This window comes from Sitophilus oryzae, unplaced genomic scaffold, assembly GCF_002938485.1.
Source record: "Sitophilus oryzae breed Bouriz unplaced genomic scaffold, Soryzae_2.0 scaffold_1507_pilon_pilon, whole genome shotgun sequence".
Lineage (NCBI taxonomy): Eukaryota > Metazoa > Arthropoda > Insecta > Coleoptera > Curculionidae > Sitophilus > Sitophilus oryzae.
In genome coordinates this window covers 1,351,726-1,367,260 of record NW_022146178.1, presented here as the reverse complement: position 1 = coordinate 1,367,260, position 15,535 = coordinate 1,351,726, and the positions used below count along the sequence as shown (strand labels likewise).

The following is a 15,535-nucleotide window of genomic DNA, read 5'->3' as shown; positions in this document are numbered from 1 at the left end:
TACGTTGTCCGAATTACCTAAAAATCACTTAAGCAAAAAAGGTTAGAAGGCAACGTTTATTCGACGTCGCAGAAGCTTTTACTTTGTTGTAGTACTAGTTCAAAGTCGGCACAACGTCACAACAACGTTTACATTTATTTTAATACCCAAGGTACGGAGCTAACTATTTTTTGTAACTAATCCAACGTTGTGTTTAGTAAACATTTGGTCGCAAGTCGTGAAAATGCTACTTGGGTAATTTTTTCTCAATATTATACATTATTCATATGCATGATATGCTGTGATTATACTTTTTTAAAAACAAAATTCTATTTATAAATGTTGTGCATAAAAATACGTACTGCATCAATAAAACTTTTAAAATAAATCAGTAGTACGTAATACAACATGAAGTATATAAAAATAGCAAAATAGCAACAGTCTTGCGGAGTTTGGTTTTCATTAAAACTGTCAATGCTATACATCATCAACTAGATGATTTCATCCATGAAAGCTAAAATAAAACCATGTCACAAACGCATTAAAAGAAACAAATGACATGGATCATGTGCCAATACGATCGTAAATGTGCATTTTCTATTGTATACAATTGTATTATTTACATATAATAAAAGAGACGACATAAATAAATATTTCATTGTTATTAAACATTTTTTTTATAAATTTACGAATACAATAGTATCAACAGGATTTAAGGTAATTTTATTTTAATGGTATTATTTATATTTTAAATAATTTAAAGCTCCCGGTGGATGTTAACTGCAATTGTTTTACAAATACAGATGCATAGGATTAGATATCATTCGTCGTTCTACAGTTTTGATAAAAAGGAAGCCATACAGAAGTCTAAAAAGTATTTACTGATAATTAACAACTTATTAAAAAAGTTACATTATAAGAGAAATCTAAAAGAGTTAACATTTCTTTAGAAGCTATTATTTTCAACATTTCAAATTTAAATTTTTTACCAGATTTTGCTGTTGGTGCTCCATACGATGGTGAATTCAATAGAGGTGCAATCTACATCTACTACGGTTCTTCTGAGGGTGTTTTAGAGAAATATGGCCAAGTCATCTACGCTGAAGACGTCCAATCCACCAATGGCATTCCAGTAAACACTTTCGGGTTTTCAATTACTGGCGGGCTGGACATGGATGGAAATGATTATCCAGATATGGCTGTTGGAGCTTACTTAGCAAACTCAGCGTTCTTTTTCAGGTTGATATGATTTTTTAATACTGACTTCTTCCAAAATCTGTACACATATTAGCAACATCAGCAGATAACGAATACTATTATTTGTGTTCTGATGATGATGCTAACGTGGTTAGTAAAAATCTTCTACTGATGATAAAAATACTCGAATAATAATAGATCATTGCTGTGTATTGTAGTTACAGTATCATACGATCGTAAAAAACAGCGTCAGAGATGGCTTGGAAAGAAGATCGCTGTCATTTTGTATGTTAAATTTATATTATTTCCAAACCAACTGGACGCCGTTTTTTTATCATACAGTACATAATTTTCTGTTAAAATTAGTACGTAATATTTTATTATTTTTATCGTAATATTATGTTTTATGTTCAATATTTTAAGCAAAATAAAAACACTAAATCACCACAATACAACAAAACACTTTTACTTTTACACTTTTTCAGTGTAAAAGTGTTTTGGTCAATGCCTAAAGAATATAAGGACATGTAACGCCCCTATACGGGCTGCAGCAGAATTTGTGACCTTTTTTATTGTTTTGGCAAAAGGCAAAAATGAGTCATCATTTGGTCACCAGCGACAATTTTAGCGATTTTTAATAGTTTGTGTGTAGTAAACTTTGTATAAACTTTATTACAATGGTGATTAGTTGTTCACCTTTCAAGTGTAAAAGCAGCAGTGATAAGAAAGAGCCAGGAGTTACGTTTCATAGCTTTGAATAAGACGACTAAGGAAGGAGCATATCAAAAATCTTAGGTACACCGCGATGGGCCTCAAATATGGCCGACTTAAATTCCGGTTTATCAGTGCCGTTCTAATTTTATTTAAAAAATGCAAAACTATGACGTAGGGTAGACGTGGGGTAGACTCAATAATTTGTTATTTTATTTTACGTTGTGAATAAATGTTGGTAGTTATTAAAATTGTTATTAAAATATATAATTCTAATAAAAATAGATAAGTTATAATAAGTATTTATTAACACAAACATCCGATACGCTACTGAAGCAGGTAAGTCAAATTAACGTATCAAAATTCTTTGACATCTGATCTTTGACAAGTAGTAAATAAAAGCTAAAATGCAAGAAAATTATATAATTTAGTTAATTTAAGTGAATTTCATAAATGATCGGTTTACTACACGTATGTATATTATTTAGTCACTTACTAGCGAAAAGTTGTTCCATTATTTCACTCAATTTTTGCCGAGATCTACCGCACGCTACACAACCAACTATTTTAGAGTCTTTTTCGATAAATCGCGATAGTGTCACTGTTAATTTAAGTTCTGCCACAATTTCCATCTAGATTTACAACGTTTATACAACTATCAGTAGTAGAATAAATAATAAATAACATAAAATAAGCTCGGTAAAGACTGACAAATCCACAAAATTTCAAGTCAAATTCAAATGTGTCAAATGAATCGTCAAACAGAACTGTCAAGGATCCCCACCCTAGAGTGCTTTTTCCGCCCACCATGCATGAATACATGGATAGCATTATGCTCCTTCCTTAGTCTTCTTATTCACAGTTTCATAGGTAAATAAACAGTTCACTCCAACTTTTTAGCGTTTTCTTATTGAATTCGATAATTATTCTTCAATTTCAATTAACATCTATATGTACTTGATATGTGCTATGCGTCCATACTAGTTTTGTACCTTTTGTTAACATTTTAATACGTATTTTTCGTAATTAATTAGGATGATACACCATAGGCGTAGTCAAAACAATTATCAAAAAATATAAATATTGCTTCAAACAGCTAGGTTAAGAAAAATATGTGCCACGGCACTGTTTGGTGTCATCGTCACAATTTGCTCTCGGGTGTTATTTGTCCTTGGATACTTTAGTCATTGGTATTGGTATATTGTGGTGATTTAGTGTTTTTATTTTGCTGTGTAACACCAAAGGTTCCAACCCTCAACTGTAATCAATATTTTAACATTAGATCGAGACCTGTGGTTCGTGTTGAAGCCCATGTTAAATTTTTGACTGAAAACAACCAAATTGATATTAAGAAAAAAGACTGTGTAATACCCAGTGGAGAGAGGGGTACATGTACCACAATAGATTTTTGCATTAAATACAGCGGAAAAGGAATTCCTCAACAAATCAGTAAGTAAAATAATTACAATAATGTTCCAATTGAAACAAATATGTGTCTATTATACGAAAGAATATCTCTGATCTCTGTAACTGATATAGAAAAATTGTTTAGATTCTTATTAGTAACTGAAGTGTACCATTATTAATTTTAATGTAACAGAATTTTTTTATAGGACTAAACGTACAATACATCTTGGATACAAAAAAACTGAACCTTCCAAGAATGGCATTTTTAAGAGGAAACTCGAATACACTTAACGATACGATCATCTTGTATAAAGATAACCAGAACACTTGTCAAAACGAAAAAATTTACATTAAAGTAAGTACTCAATCTATTTTAGAAAATGTGTATCACAGCTCATTAAATTATGAAGTAATTAATTTGTATCTTTTGTAGAATAATATTCGCGACAAACTTACACCATTAGAAGCAGAAGTCAAGTACTTTATGATTCAAGAAGACAGAGACGCGACTTATTACAGCAGATCTAGAAATCCAAAGTCAACGCTTACTCCAGTCTTAGATTTAAATTTGCCTCCTTCTAGAAAAGATTCTATTAGTATACTGAAAAATTGCGGCCGCGATAATATTTGCATTCCCAATCTCCATCTTAGCGTTACTAAGTAAGTAACTAAAGTCTGTCTAACGAGAGAAGGAACGATTTTGACAGACGACATACAAATTAAATTAATTCAGTTATCAGAGATGACAGTGACAGCTGTTATTTGTTATTTTAATTCAACAGTAATATTTTTTACAATTTTTGGATGTCGTTTATCAAAATCGTTCCTTTTCTCGTTGAACAGAAATAAATAAATAAACGTTAATTTATTGATTTTCCAGAAATGTTGAAAAATATTTGTTGGAGTCAAACACTAACCTCGAGTTTGATATAATCGTCTCGAACTTTGGAGAAGATGCATTTGAGACTACATTCGATGTTACCTATCCCGAAGGAATATATTACAGAAAAATCGAAACCAAGGACGATGCACAAGGGATTTTGTGTAGTACCGGGTCCAACAGAACTATATCTTGTGATATCGGGAATCCATTACCTGCAGGAAAAATTGTAAAATTATATTTACACGTTTTAAAAGGGAAATAATAATATATCATATATTTTTAGGCCAAATTTAGAATGATTTTTGTGCCGTACCACAAGCAAGGCATGGCTCCAAGTTATGATTTCGAAATGCATGTCAACAGCACAAACCCTGAAGACGAATCTACCGTTGATGACAACTTTAAAACTGTATCTGTTGATATATGGGTTGATTCCGCTTTGGATGTAAGCGGGTAAGGTTCAACATACTTATTTTCAATATAGTTTGTTACATAAATTTATATCTTAGACGATCAATACCTCAAGAAATATATTTGCCCAATACTTCGCAATATACCAGTGAAAAAATAGACAAGGAATCAGACATAGGTCCTCAAGTAGTTCATTTGTACACGCTCAAAAACAAGGGTCCAGCTCCTATTTATGAAGCAGAAATGTACTTTTTGTGGCCATGGCAAACTTTAGCAGGTACTAACACAATAATAGCTTACATCGTAAGTTTAAAATATATGTACAGGGGGTACCAGCGCTGCGTTCCAAAGAAGCTTTATATGATCTATTTGGTTTGGAACTTTTATTCCAATTTGTAATACTTTTATTAAAATAGGCTGCCAATAGTAGCATATATTTTAATAATACTTTTGTCAATATAGAGGGTGATTCAAACATATTTTCAAAATATAGTTGTATATTGTTAAAGGGAATACTATACCGGGTGTTGCATCGTCGAGCGGAACATAGGAAATCCCATGTAAATTTTAATGGGGTCAATTATTGGCTTCCTTAATTATTTTAGAGAATAATACTATTAAGGTTTATTGAAGAGCACTAAAACCCACATTCAAAAGAATAACTTTAGATATTTTTGATTAGCCCGTTTACGAGTTATCGTCGATTTCTTTTTAAATATTTCTCCTTTCTTATGGCCCTGCATTTATTTATGAGCACCAGTCAAGGTAAAAGATAACTGTCAAATGAAGTTGTCATTTCAGAAATTTATCTATTTAGTGCTTTATTATTATTATTAAAAACTCATACCTACATCGAAAATATTAGCCATGAATTACACTACCGAAGAAAAAGTATTGATGATTAAATTGTATTATCAAGGAAATAGTTATCAAAAGGTGTCGGACATGTTTACTGCTCTGTATCCGAATAGACCGAACCTGGAAAATCTACAATCGCAAGGAATATCCAGAGATTTGAGAGCAAAGGTACCCTAATAAATAACTGCAGATGTGAAGTAAGGCAGGAACAAAGAGAAGATGCAAGAAATGATACCGACTTGGAAGTTTTATTGTGCGTGGAAGAGAACGATGGAATGATCAGCACAAAGAAACTTGAGGATGAAATAGGAATAGATCACACTACGGCGTTTCGAATTTTGAAACGACATAAATACTATTCCTTCAAATATGAAAAGCACCAAGAGCTACGAGATAGGGACGAAATACGGCGGCAGGCTGTTTTGTTTTGATATGAAAAAAACAAACACGGATAGGGAATTTTTAAAAACCATATGTTTCACTGACGAAGGCACGTTTACCTTAAATAATGAACCCAATGTTCAAAATTATCGATATTGGAACAAAGAAAACCAACACAGGTTTGTCGAAACAAGGACGCAATATCCACAGAAAGTAAATATTTGGGCAGGGCTATTCTGGCACAATATTATCGGGTCATTATTTCTTACGCGAAATTTAAATGCAGAATATTATTTGGAACTACTCGAAAATTATATTTTACCTGCTTTACATGATGCCGCTAGGGAAAATCAGGAAGTTTGGTACCAAATGGATGGCTGCCCGGCACATAGTACTCTGGCTGTTCGGGAATATTTAGACAATAGTTTTACCGAAAACGTTATTGGCCTAAATCATACAGTAAATTGGCCAGCAAGGTCTCCTGATATTTCGCCAAATGATTTCTTTCTCTGGGGCAATTTAAAAAACAGGATATACAAGGATAAAAAATACCCAAATCGACGAGTTAAAAAATGCTATTTCTGCGGAATGCAATAGAATTTCAGTTTACCAACTAGCGAATGTAAGAAGAGAATTTTATGATCGCCTGAGTTATTGTCTAGCAGTCGATGGAGGAATATTTGAACATCTTCATAAATCCTAAAGTTCTAACAATTTAATAGTACCTAAATTAATAAGTTATTGAATATTGTAATAATACTATAATTAACCTTGTAATTGATTACTTTATTTTACTTTAATTCATATTCATTTGTATTTATAAATACATCTTTAAGATTTCCGATGTAGGAATGAGTTTTCAATAATAATAAAGCACTAAATAGGTAAATTTCTGAAATGACAACTTCATTTGATAGTTATCTTTTACCTTGACTGCTCATAAGTAAATACAGGGCCATATGAAAGGAGAAATATTTGAAAAGAAATCGGCGATAACTCGTAAACGAGCTAATCAAAAATATCTAAAGTTATTCTTTTGAATGTGGGTTTTAGTGCTCTTCAATAAACCTAAATAGAATTATTCTCTAAAATAGTTTGGGAAGCCAATAATTGACCTCATTAAAATTTACATGGGATTTCCTATGTCCCGTCCGACGATGCAACACCCGGTATACCTTTTGCTCAGTAGACCTGTTATTAAGCATGTTTCCATTCCAAAAATACCTTAATGTATTTTTTAAACCGAGTGCTTTTTGATTCTCAAAATTTGGATGTTATTCGAAATTCAGCAAAAATATGTAATCTGTTTTATTTTTTTTAGGTGAAGACTTGTTGTATTTAGTAGAACCTCCTCATGTACCTGCAGGTGTTAAATGTGATTTAGTTCCAGCCAATTACAAGAATTATCAAGTAATATTTTTGATAAACTGTTTCAAATAATATATTGTTTGTAATTAAAATATCTTTTAGTTGGACTATTATTCTAAACCTATATGGGAACGATTACAAATTGATTCAGCCAGTCATAACCTCCAGCAATCTTATGGTTCAGTCAAAGTAGAATCAGGAACTAATATTACAGGTATTCTTTTGGCTTTATTTTTATATATTTATATTTTTAGTATTTAATCATATTATTTTAATATTAATTTTATTTGTCTTTAATTTTTTTATTTAACATATATTTTTTCCAATTTTTTTCTTTTAATATTTTTTACAGTTAAAATATTAGTATTTTTTATATATTTTTTTATTATTTGTTTAATTAATTTTTTATTCTTTAATATACAGGGGTGCTACAAATTCGAGGTACGAGCATTGGTATCTCGGTAACCGTAATAGATACGAACATGATTAAATTGGGGCAAAGTTGCGTATTAGGATGTTCACCAAGATGCCATGAAAAAAGTTTTAAAAATTTCAAGGATTACTGAGTTTTTTGGACAAAACTGATTTTTTTGAAAATCGTTTTTATTTTTTTCTGTCGTTACTTTTTAGAAAATCGAAAAACTAATTGCACATTCTCATAGCCACATAATATTTTTTTTGTTTTGACATTTGAACACAATTTACTTAAACTAATTTCAAGCCCGGCTCTGTTTTTTTTTAATATTTAATCTATTCATCGTTACAATATTGAGAGATAAGCTTTCAAACTTAACAATGACGTGGGGTACAACATTGAATACGGAAAATCAAATGCAATAAAGTAATTAATATATATATAATATAATATAAACAATCAAATCATTTTCTCGGAAGATGGATTGGAAATGGTAGTCCAGCGAGGTTCCTGGACGTATCGTCAAGGGGCTACATTACTTGACGTCATTTGTAAAAGTGTCAAATCAATTCATCTCAACATTTACAATAAACAGTACAAAATGCATTCGGAAGTATAAGAAGAAAGTTGAAAGACTTATAAATAAAATTGAACGAAAAATAAATTTGTGCAATAGGGAGGGTGGTAACCCTTTCGAACATGTAGAACATTAGAAACTAGTTTGTAGAAGTTGATTTATTTATAATAACTACGATTAATATTATGCATATTATTAGAATGCACACTGAAATATCAAATTCACAATAAAAAAGTTAAAAATAATATCTTTAAATTTCTGACCTGGATATTATTTATTTGAGTCTTCCAGTTGGCTCGGTTTTCCTTGTTCAATGATAATTACCGTTGATCACTATTGTTGCGATGGATATAATCAGATTAAATAATTTAATAAACCAGAGTCGGACTTGAAATTATTTTAAATAATAATTAAATAGTTTTGTTGTTGTTAAGGTACCCAAAACTAAAAAAAAGTATAAAGTATGACATATCATTGTATTCAGGAGACCGAGTTCTTTCAAAGCCTCAAATAAAAAATGAAGGTCCATATTTAAAAAAATTAAAGTATCTCACAAATTATCAGCTAATTTGAAAAATGCTCGTACCTCGAATTTGTAGCATCCTGTATACTTATAACACTAAAACTCAAATAAAAACTTATTAGGCGTTGCTGGAGGCAGTAGAATAACTGGACAAACATCAAACTTAGACCAAGAAATCCTCCATTCATCTGGTGATGCTTCTGTTGTGTACGAACGAAGACACAATGCAAGTGTTAGTACTGGAAGTAGTCAAGGTTCTTGGACTAGCGCTCAGGAACAAGAGTTAATTGGTAAAATTATTATTCTTTGAAAGCAAAAGTGTACAATTAATCTAATTTTTTCAATTTTTAGGGCAAATACAACCTGGCCAAACAGTTTACACCAAATCAGAATGGCAGCGGTTTATGGTGGATGGCAAACCAGTTATGAAATGGGTTAACGTAACCACTGTTAAGGATGCCACGGGGAAGATTGTCAAAACCGCTTATTCTGATAATAGATCTGGCAATGGTGGAAATGTTGATAGTTTCGGTCAAAGTTTTGGTAAGATTATTTTATCATGTTTTAGACGCCCGAAACAACATACAATATTTTTTAGGTGACAGTAAGAAGCACACAAAATCAAAATTCATTTACAGTTCATCGGGAAATGAAAAAGGTGTGTCAGAAGAAAGTGATTTTTCAATTTCCAGTAAACATGTATCGACTGTTGAAGGATCAGCTACAGGTAGAATTTGTTCTTAAAAATATCTGTTCTTTTTTATCATTTATTTGATTTCTAGGTCAGATTGATCAAAACGAAAGTGGAGAAGGTGGAATAACTGGAGGTTATAGTAAAGAGAAAAAGGTGCAAAAGCAACATGCTTATACGGTAGGAGGTGGTATTAACGAAGGTGGATCACGCGAACATACGGTTATTCATGAAGATAATATTGTAAGGTAAGAATGAAAAAAAATAACCCTATTTTGAACGGTTTTTTAAACTAAGTCATGCTGTAGGGAAGGAGGCAGTGGTTCAGTTAAAACTGGTGCAGGTAGTGGCAATGTGGATGATTCTTACGTTAGTAAACAATATGAAGAAAGAAGGCAGTATGAAGAAAGACGACAACAACAAGAACAACAACGTAAAGTTTATCAACCACCACAAGGTATATAAAATTAATGGTGTTCTTACATAGACATTTATAAAAGGTAGACTAATCATATACATTGATTGACATGAAATTGATTTTGATCTAAGACCAAAGAATATACCAAAAAACTAGGACTTAAAAAAACTAAATAAAATTTAATATAATTATCTTTAAAAACTTAAAACAGTTATTGGCGTAGGTAATTTTAGGATCTTCATAGTGAATAGATATTTTTCATTTAGGCATTATTTAGGCCAAAATAATTTAGGAATGTATTTATTTGTTTTAATAATACGTTAATTCATGTCAGTCCACAGGTTACATACGTCAGATATAAAAACAGATAAGCAATAACAAAAATTTTGTAAATACTTAATACTGGATACCTTTTTTTTTGTTCTGTAAGGTTTGTCTATTTATATTAATTATCTTTTTTATTATTGACATTTTGGGAAAAATACATTCTTGATAAAAATGTTTGCTTGTTCTAAAATGGTTAATCCCGTTTATACTTTTCCAAATTTCCATACCGTTTTAGAGAAAATTAAGAAAAACATGAAAATATGGTTGAATTTTTTTCTAGTCCTAGAAATCAAAATGCGTTTCTATGGTAAATATAACTTCGTTTTCATTCTTTGATGGATTGTTATATCGTTGTTCATAGAATTTTAATTAACGTAATATTTTTTGTTGTTTTAAAATGTTAAAGAAACGCAAAATTTATTTAGTTCAATGCTATGGAAAGGGTGATAATAGTTGTCGAAAAATGCAATACTTTAGCAACAGCAAACAATATGACATTAATCAAAATTAATAATAACCATCTATTAATTCAAAATTAATAATTAACCAATTAATTTTTAACCAAATTCAGCCATATTTTCATGTTTTTCTTAATTTTCTCTAAAACAAGAACAAGCAAAATTTTTTATGAAGAATGCATTTTTCTCAAAATGTCGGACATACTGGATAAGTTTAAACAATGTTTTAAATAAACGTTTCTTTAGGCCCAAACGCTATTGATATCGAGGAAGAAAGACGCAAAACCGAGGAAAGAAGTCGTCAAGAAGAGGAAAGACGACGCTATCAAGAAGAACAACGTCACATTGAAGAACAGAGACGTATAGAAGAACAAAAACGTACAGAAGAACAAAAACGTATAGAAGAACAACGACGCATAGAAGAACAAAGACGCGTAGAAGAACAGAGACGTGTAGAAGAACAGAGACGCATAGAAGAAGCACGTTTGTCTACGCATAGAGTTCCTCAAGGCTCCGTTCAAACCAGCGAAGATCGCAGTAGAAACGAAGAAAGATTACGTCAAGAAGAGGAACGACGTCGCTATCAAGAACAATTAAAACGATTAGAGGACACACGTTTGGCCGAGGAAAGAGAAAGACAACGAATATATGCGGAAGAAGTCAAAAGACAGGAAGAAAGACAAAGACAAGAAGAAGAGGAAAGACGAAAATTACAATTATCTGCCAGTGACAGTCGGAGGTATGTATTTTTCGTTTTAAACTAAACTAAAATGTAATATCTTGATTATATGTTTAAAGGCAACAGGTTGATAGCAGGAGAAGACCGGAAGATGATAGGAGACGGGTTGACGAAGAGAGATATCGTCTAGAACAGGAGAGATATAGACAAGAAGAAATAAGGCGTAGGCAAGAGGAAGAAAGGCGTAGACAGTATGAACAGGAAGAAAGGCGACGACAAGAAGAAGAACGAAGGAGGTCTCAAAGTAGTCAAAGTGGTTCGTCGTATTGGCAAGTGAGTGTACAGACAATATTCTGTTATAGTAAACGCCACGAATGTTTGGGAGTGATTTATCGCTTGATGAAGTTAGAATCGACACGCGCGCTGTTATTTTTACATTAAAAACGTAAATTTTTACCGCAGACGTAGGTTTTTAAAGGCCCGGTTTAATCATCTGCCTGCGCTCCTCCTACTTATTCTAAAATGTTGGCGTGATTGACAAAGACGATAATATATCGCGTTTCTTGGATTGATTCGTTTTTGTGCGTCAGTCCATTGGTGTGCTTGCAGTGCGACCAATGGGGCATTCCATTTTATATTTATAACCAAATATATGTTTTGACAAGACTTTGACAGTTAAAACAACAAAATACAACAGATTATATATTGATTATTATATGACTTGAAACACAACGGCACTGGAATTAAGTTTTATGTGACCTTGAACAGATTAGTTCACATGGTAGCGACCGATGAATCACTCCCAAACATTCGTGGCGTTTACTATAAACTTATTTTATTCATAACTTCAAAATGTAAAAGATGTGAAAGTAAAATATCTATTCTAATAAAAATCTAGAAATTTATGTAAAAAATTGATTTCACTTTCTCTGTCGATTTTTTATATTTTTTTATCCAATTTTCCTTATCATTGTGACGATTGTGACGTTTTATGTTTTAATCAATTTAGTGAATAAATTATACAACAGTCATTATCAGTAAACCGATTATCAGTTATCCGAAAAAGTCCTTTTTTCATTTTTCTTATTTTATTTTACACACCAACAAGTCAAAATTTGGGAAAAAAAAATTGGCGCCCAACGTGAGACGGTTGCTGCTGTAACCTATATTTGCTATTTATAGTGATTTATGATTAGATATATTTTATTTATTTTTATTTTGATAATATTGAGTATATTGTAGGTATACAGGGTTGTTCACCATATACGACACGGAGTATTGTAGCTAAACGATGAGATTTTTACAAATTGTAAGTTTGGGGTTCGTTGAAGGACTATTAGAGCTACAATTTAAAAATATTTTTACAAGATACAGAGTGTCCCAAATAAATAAAAAATATCAAAGTTGTATTTTTTTAAATGGAACACCCTGTATATTATTACATTTTTAGTTTCTACGATTAAAATAAAGGTAAATTTGATTAAGATTTATTATACTTAAACCTTGCCGTTTTTGAAATATTTTCAATTTTGTGAAATTGCAGTAAAAATTTTAAAGCTTCATTTCTCCAAGGGTATCAATGTTTTTAATACTAAATATTTAATGAAGTTTATTTATGTTGCAATATTATGTTGCAATAATAAAAATAATACTACCTTATACAGAGTGTCTAAAAATTTATTTTAAATAATTATTAGCTTCAAACGGCAATAACTTCTTTAATTTAAATAGAATGCCCTGTATATTTTAGGAGAATCAGATGCACAATTAAATTGTCTATCAAATTGTATTATACCATTTTTTACCTATCCCTTCAAGTTTTCGTAGAAAATACATTTTCTTATAATTTAGACCTCATTTATCAATATATCCATGGAATATTGACATTTTAGATTATTTTTAAAGCAACAAATGTACAAATATACAGACTAGTAATATTATCGTTTTTAGCAAAACGATAATATTACTAGCCCATTTGTATGCAAAAAGAAAACTATTTAAATCTTTATAAAAGAGTATACCATTAATTAAATATAACACCATTATTTCCGCCCATATACTAATTAATTACATACTTAATTGTGTTCGTTAATAAATTATTATAAATAAATGTGGATTTGAGTCAGAAATCAATATAATAATAAGTTATCAAATTAAAGTCTCTGTTGTTATAAATAAGCATTTATTAAAAATGAAATATCATTTTTAAGGTGTTACTTTTTATCACACTGTCTAATGCCCATACAAAATTCAGTTTTTTAGTATTTGGAGCAATTATTATTAATCAACGCAAACAGTCAGTTAATGTAGTTTGAATACTGGAATCATATTAATTGGTCCTCTTTAACAAATATTTAAACAGTTTTTTTTATTGTTTAATGAAATAAACGAATTATATCGACAATATTAGTATCTGTATTCTTCAAAAATTTGGTACATCTTTAAAAATAATCTAAAATGTCAATAGTCCATGGGTATATTGATAAATAAGTTCTAAATTACAAGAAAAATGCATTTTCTACGGAAACTTAAAGAGATAGGTAAAAAATGGTATAATATAATTTGATAGACAATTAAATTGTGCATCTGATTCTCGTAAAATATACAGGGTGTTCCATTTAAATTAAACAAGTTATTGCTGTTTGAAGCTAATAATTATTTAAAATAAATTTTTAGACACTCTGTATAAGGTAGTATTATTTTTATTATTGCAACACAATAACTGATCAGTAAATAAACTTCAGTAAATATTTAGTATTAAAAACTTTGATACCCTTGAAGAAATGAAGCCTTAAAATTTTTACTGCAATTTCACAAAATTGAAAAATATTTCAAAAACGGTAAGGTTTAAGTATAATAAATCTTAATCAAATTTACCTTTATTTTAATCGTAGAAACTAAAATGTAATAATATACAGGGTGTTCCATTTAAAAAAATACAACTTTGATATTTTTTACTTATTTGGGACACTCTGTATCTTGTAAAATTATTTTTAAATTGTACCTCTAATAGTCCTTCATCGAACCCAAAACTTACAATTTGTAAAAATCTCATCGTTTAGCTACAATACTCCGTGTCGTATGTGGTGAACAACCCTGTATATTATAGTAGATGTATATTTTTTTGCGTAAGAAAGTTTTCCATATTTAGTTTTTTAATCGGTTCGGCCAAATCGGTTCAGCCATTGAAATCATGCACTTACAAACAACCAACATTTAATTCTTATCTAATTATATATAACTTATTAAATACAAATATAATAAATTTAATAAAAAATGATTGGAAACGTTCTGCGCTACTACAACTACTCTCCTGCAGTAAAACAATATTTTGCTAAAACCACTTAATAGTTTCTAAACAGTTGAAGATAAGTATAGAACATTGTACATGAAATTTATGTAGAATTTTAGAAATAATTCTAAATTTGAATAATGTTGGGTGTTGCATTTAAAATAAGGAAGATGATATTGATCACTGTCTATATAAAAAGTTTATGTAGAAAAAAATAAACATCGATCGAAATGTCCGAGCGTTTGTTGGAACATATCCCCATTTATTTATTATTGAATTTATTCCATCTAGCAACACTGTATATACACTATTATAATGCATACACTATTTTTTCACTATAGAGCAACAACAGAGGAAGCTCCCAGCAAGAAGGAGGACGACTCCGAACAGGTTATTTCGACGACCAAGGACGCTACCATGGAGAAATCGACTTACAGAGCCATTTACAGGGCTCTCAAGGAAACCGGAATGCTGGAGGTGCCATAAACAAGACATGGACTGTCGAAAGTAAACTAATATACCATTTATAATAATATTAAACGTATAATATAATGAATTTTGAAGGTACCGCAACTCTTGATGATATCGAAGGTGAAAGTCGTCACGCCTATGATCAACGATCTCGTGGGGGACAGTTAGACTTTGGACAATCTGCAGCTTCCGGTAACCAATTTGCTACACACACCCTTGACTTGGGAATGGTTGGTGCTGGTAATGCTGCTGGGTCAAGAGACCAAGATGCCAGCGATTCAAAACAATGGATTAATTCTGGTCAAAGAACCAGCGGCGGTACCTTTTCGGGTACTTTGGAAGGCGGAATTTCGGACCAAAGTCGTTACCAATCCGAATGGCAAAGAAATAGATGGGAAGACGTTCCTCAAGTACACAATCACATCGAACGTGACAACGTTGCCACTGACCGTCCAGATTTCAGCAATCGAAGAGGCAAAAGACAAGTAA

General features: G+C 31.0%; 1 protein-coding gene across 1 annotated transcript in view; it reads left to right on the top strand.

Annotated features, from left to right (window-relative positions):
* The window catches only part of LOC115878279 (integrin alpha-PS2), a 250,658-nt gene that overhangs the window by 232,617 nt on the left and 2,506 nt on the right, over positions 1–15,535 (top strand). The window contains exons 12-28 of the mRNA XM_030894733.1: positions 3,170–3,336; positions 3,501–3,649; positions 3,728–3,954; positions 4,175–4,403; positions 4,461–4,630; positions 4,687–4,865; positions 7,149–7,237; positions 7,298–7,409; positions 8,833–9,000; positions 9,062–9,253; positions 9,309–9,437; positions 9,493–9,649; positions 9,710–9,858; positions 10,851–11,343; positions 11,403–11,616; positions 14,917–15,082; positions 15,140–15,531. Of these exons, the coding sequence (XP_030750593.1) occupies positions 3,170–3,336; positions 3,501–3,649; positions 3,728–3,954; positions 4,175–4,403; positions 4,461–4,630; positions 4,687–4,865; positions 7,149–7,237; positions 7,298–7,409; positions 8,833–9,000; positions 9,062–9,253; positions 9,309–9,437; positions 9,493–9,649; positions 9,710–9,858; positions 10,851–11,343; positions 11,403–11,616; positions 14,917–15,082; positions 15,140–15,531 (3,382 nt within the window). The remainder of the gene's footprint in view (positions 1–3,169; positions 3,337–3,500; positions 3,650–3,727; positions 3,955–4,174; positions 4,404–4,460; positions 4,631–4,686; positions 4,866–7,148; positions 7,238–7,297; positions 7,410–8,832; positions 9,001–9,061; positions 9,254–9,308; positions 9,438–9,492; positions 9,650–9,709; positions 9,859–10,850; positions 11,344–11,402; positions 11,617–14,916; positions 15,083–15,139; positions 15,532–15,535) is intronic.